General features: G+C 43.8%; 1 protein-coding gene across 1 annotated transcript in view; it reads left to right on the top strand.

The window, feature by feature from the left end:
* Window positions 1–386: 386 nt before the first annotated feature.
* T265_03412 (hypothetical protein) overlaps window positions 387–4185 on the top strand; it is a gene marked incomplete at both ends in the record, with an annotated part of 7863 nt that continues 4064 nt past the window's right edge. The window contains 2 exons of the mRNA XM_009167896.1: window positions 387–457; window positions 2543–2615. Coding sequence (XP_009166160.1) covers window positions 387–457; window positions 2543–2615 — 144 coding nt within the window. The remainder of the gene's footprint in view (window positions 458–2542; window positions 2616–4185) is intronic.

The raw sequence follows: 4185 nt of genomic DNA on the forward strand, positions 1-4185 counted from the left end.
GAACAAGACTAGAACTAAAAGAAATGGAGGAGACGATGAAGGATAAAGAGGTTCGACTGACCAAGAACAATCTGACACATTTATATCTTTGTAATGCACTACTCATAAGGTTGCTGAAATACGTTGAAACGGTCATTAGTTTGTTATTTCTAACAAAACGGTCTTGACACCTCCCCTAAATTTTGGGGAATATTCCAACTAGCAAACAATGTGTCAGATTAGCGAATATCCACTCATTTGCAAACTAATTTGGTTTTTCGAGAGACCCACCTGGAACCCAGCTGAATCTCTCGTTTGTGATGTTCTCAGGCAACTGAATGTGCAGCAACCTTATGAGTAGTACATTACATGTATCGCGATGTCTCGAATATCGTAGCGACTGAAACATGAGGCGGCCTGGTGCAGCACATTCATTTGCCTGGAGACATCACAAACGAGAGATTCAGCTGGGTTCCAGGTGGGTCTCTCGAAAAACCAAATTAGTTTGCAAATGAGTGGATATTCGCTAATCTGACACATTGTTTGCTAGTTGGAATATTCCCCAAAATTTAGGGGAGGTGTCAAGACCGTTTTGTTAGAAATAACAAACTAATGACCGTTGGCTTCAACGGCAAATCAGATACCCGGTGCGACCAGAACCAACAAGCTACCCGGAATGCAATCTTACGCCTGCAGATGACGAGAACTAAAGTAAACTGCGCTAAAGAGGCACCACAGGAAGGCAGGAGACCCGACCACAACTCACGAAGGAATGAAGTAGATGGAATAGCCTATCTTTCGAACAAATGCATCAAAGTAGGGTTAAACCTAATTCAGACGAGACATCAATTCTTCTAAACGTCAAGCGACAATGATTCCTTGTGTTGCAACAATCCTTAAACTACAGATTCGGTTACCTTTTCTACATAAAAAAAACAATACCTGGGCCATTGTGATTATTCGCTACGACTTCCCCTTGTCATGACCACATGGGAGGCCGAAGCTGGAGTCATGTTATTCCGATATGAATACACAAATTTGTCAGTGTCCACCCCAAGTCATCCCATATTTTCTACCGATTTGTTTTGTCTCAAAATGATTGCCTCACGACTCAGATCCCATTTCGATTAAAAACAACTTCTAGGCTTCGTGGCGAGCGGTGCGCCCACTGGGCGTTGCACGCCGTAAAAGGGTTTGGAAAGGTCGGTCATACACCGTGGATAACGCGTTCAGAAAGCTTATCCTCGTTCTAGTTTAACGGAGGCCATACACAGGTTCTTGTTCAAGCCTGCCCAAGGTGCCTTTCGATATTTTTTGTGCCCCCCCACACACACACACACCAATCGGCGAGATACGCATTGCTAACGATTCCCAACAAGTGTTAAAAAGTTGTCTGGTGCTTCGCAGCCTTTCCGCATAGTTTAAGTACGTTCAAAATCCATAATTTTTGTTAAAGGTATTGTGATAAACCTCCCAAGAGGAACCTTATAAAGAGGGGCCACCTTCTGACGGTCTACAGTAGTCTTCACTCTCAACCACAATTCAGTTTAACTCCCCGACCTGAGAGATGTCATCCTCGGTAGAAACGTTCCTTTCGTTGTGATGTCCTCTTTTCGGATAAACTAATCTACAGAGCCATTTTGAGTCAGTAATATCAATCCTTACATCAAAGTGTATGACGCCGAACAAGAGTGCATACACACTATTTGACATCCAGTGAAACTTCCCTGTCCTCTCAAACAATCTAATTTTGGCCGACTGGTTTGAAGGAATCGATAACTTGAACGTCATTGTGGTAGTATAATCGGATCTTTTCTAGCTGCTTTAGTCTAAGTTCTAACGCACGTCACGGCGTGTTTGTTTTCCATCCGAGAACAGTGAGAACAATAAGTACCTGGTTCTAGTCATACATTAGTGCTCCCGGTCCCTCTTCGATCTTACCGTAATGGTTACCGTAACTGTAGCACTGCGGTGGACTCTGGCACTTACCATTAAGGTAGTACCGATGGGGGCATAAATTACACACGTTACAGGTGGTTAACGATCATTGGAGACTTGCGGGACAGTTTTTGTTTAAACAGCTACTTGCATTTGATGCGTGCTGTGGAAGCCGTGATCACCCGAGTGCTTTCAGAACACTGGAGCCGTATTACAGGGAAATCAGGAGCACAATACAAGTGTACAGTTAGTGTCGAAAGATTTCGAACATGCCCGCATAAGTATACTCTAAGTAAACTTCAAATGCCTTCACCTGAACAATTCCATCATAGACTAAAATGGGGCTGTAGACTTCGGAAGGACGATGACCCGTTGCCCAATACATGGGGACATCACTGTGAATGTTCTTATCGCATTGTTCGGCACCAAGCTCCAATGATCCATCTCCAAGGTGTCTTCGACGGAGTCATCTTCAGCACTGCTGACCAAAGTTCGCTAGAACCTCACAGATATCATTAGAAATCTCTCAGACGCTTTTTCCAAATAAATGACTACAATATCTTTGTAATGTACTACTCATAAGGTTGCTGAAAATCCGTCGACATCGTAGTATATTTTCATAAAGGAAACTACTCACAAAGATGCTGAAAACTGGTCGACGGCCCACAACCGATTTTGGCCTTCTTGGGGCTCATCAGGTAGGCGCAGTTTCCGTGAATCTTATGTTCTACTTGAAACTACACTCATTTGCAAATAAATTCGGTTTTGTGAGAGACTCACCTGGAGCAATAACTAAGTACAGATTCAGCTGGGTTCCAACTTGGCTTCAAGTAGAACATAAGGTTGACGGAAACTCGGAGACTGTGCCTACCTGATGAGCCCCAAGAAGAGCGAAACCGGTCGTGGACTCTCGACGGATTTTCAGCAACCTTATGAGTAGTACATTACAAAGATATTGTAGTCATTTATTTGGAAAAAGAGTCTGAGAGATGTCTAATGATATCTGTGAGGTTCTAGCGAACTTTGGTCAGCAGTGCTGAAGATGACTCCGTCGAAGACACCTTGGAGATGGATCATTGGAGCTTGGTGCCGAACAATGCGATAAGAACATTCACAGTGATGTCCCCATGTATTGGGCAACGGGTCATCGTCCTTCCGAAGTCTACAGCCCCATTTTAGTCTATGATGGAATTGTTCAGGTGAAGGCATTTGAAGTTTACTTAGAGTATACTTATGCGGGCATGTTCGAAATCTTTCGACACTAACTGTACACTTGTATTGTGCTCCTGATTTCCCTGTAATACGGCTCCAGTGTTCTGAAAGCACTCGGGTGATCACGGCTTCCACAGCACGCATCAAATGCAAGTAGCTGTTTAAACAAAAACTGTCCCGCAAGTCTCCAATGATCGTTAACCACCTGTAACGTGTGTAATTTATGCCCCCATCGGTACTACCTTAATGGTAAGTGCCAGAGTCCACCGCAGTGCTACAGTTACGGTAACCATTACGGTAAGATCGAAGAGGGACCGGGAGCACTAATGTATGACTAGAACCAGGTACTTATTGTTCTCACTGTTCTCGGATGGAAAACAAACACGCGGTGACGTGCGTTAGAACTTAGATTAAAGCAGCTAGAAAAGATCCGATTTTACTACCACAATGACGTTCAAGTTATCGATTCCTTCAAACCAGTCAACCAAAATTAGATTGCTTGAGAAGACAGGGAAGTTTCACTGGATGTCAAATAGTGTGTATGCACTCTTGTTCGGCGTCATACACTTTGATGTAAGGATTGATATTACTGACTCAAAATGGCTCTGTAGATTAGTTTATCCGAAAAGAGGACATCACAACGAAAGGAACGTTTCTACCGAGGATGACATCTCTCAGGTCGGGGAGTTAAACTGAATTGTGGTTGAGAGTGAAGACTACTGTAGACCGTCAGAAGGTGGCCCCTCTTTATAAGGTTCCTCTTGGGAGGTTTATCACAATACCTTTAACAAAAATTATGGATTTTGAACGTACTTAAACTATGCGGAAAGGCTGCGAAGCACCAGACAGCTTTTTCACCCTTGTTGGGAATCGTTAGCAATGCGTATCTCGCCGATTGGTGTGTGTGTGTGGGGGGGCACAAAAAATATCGAAAGGCACCTTGGGCAGGCTTGAACAAGAACCTGTGTATGACCTCCGTTAAACTAGAACGAGGATAAGCTTTCTGAACGCGTTATCCACGGTGTATGACCGACCTTTCCAAACCCTTTTACGGCG

This window comes from Opisthorchis viverrini, assembly GCF_000715545.1.
Source record: "Opisthorchis viverrini unplaced genomic scaffold opera_v5_49, whole genome shotgun sequence".
In the NCBI taxonomy this organism is placed as follows: Eukaryota; Metazoa; Platyhelminthes; class Trematoda; order Opisthorchiida; family Opisthorchiidae; genus Opisthorchis; species Opisthorchis viverrini.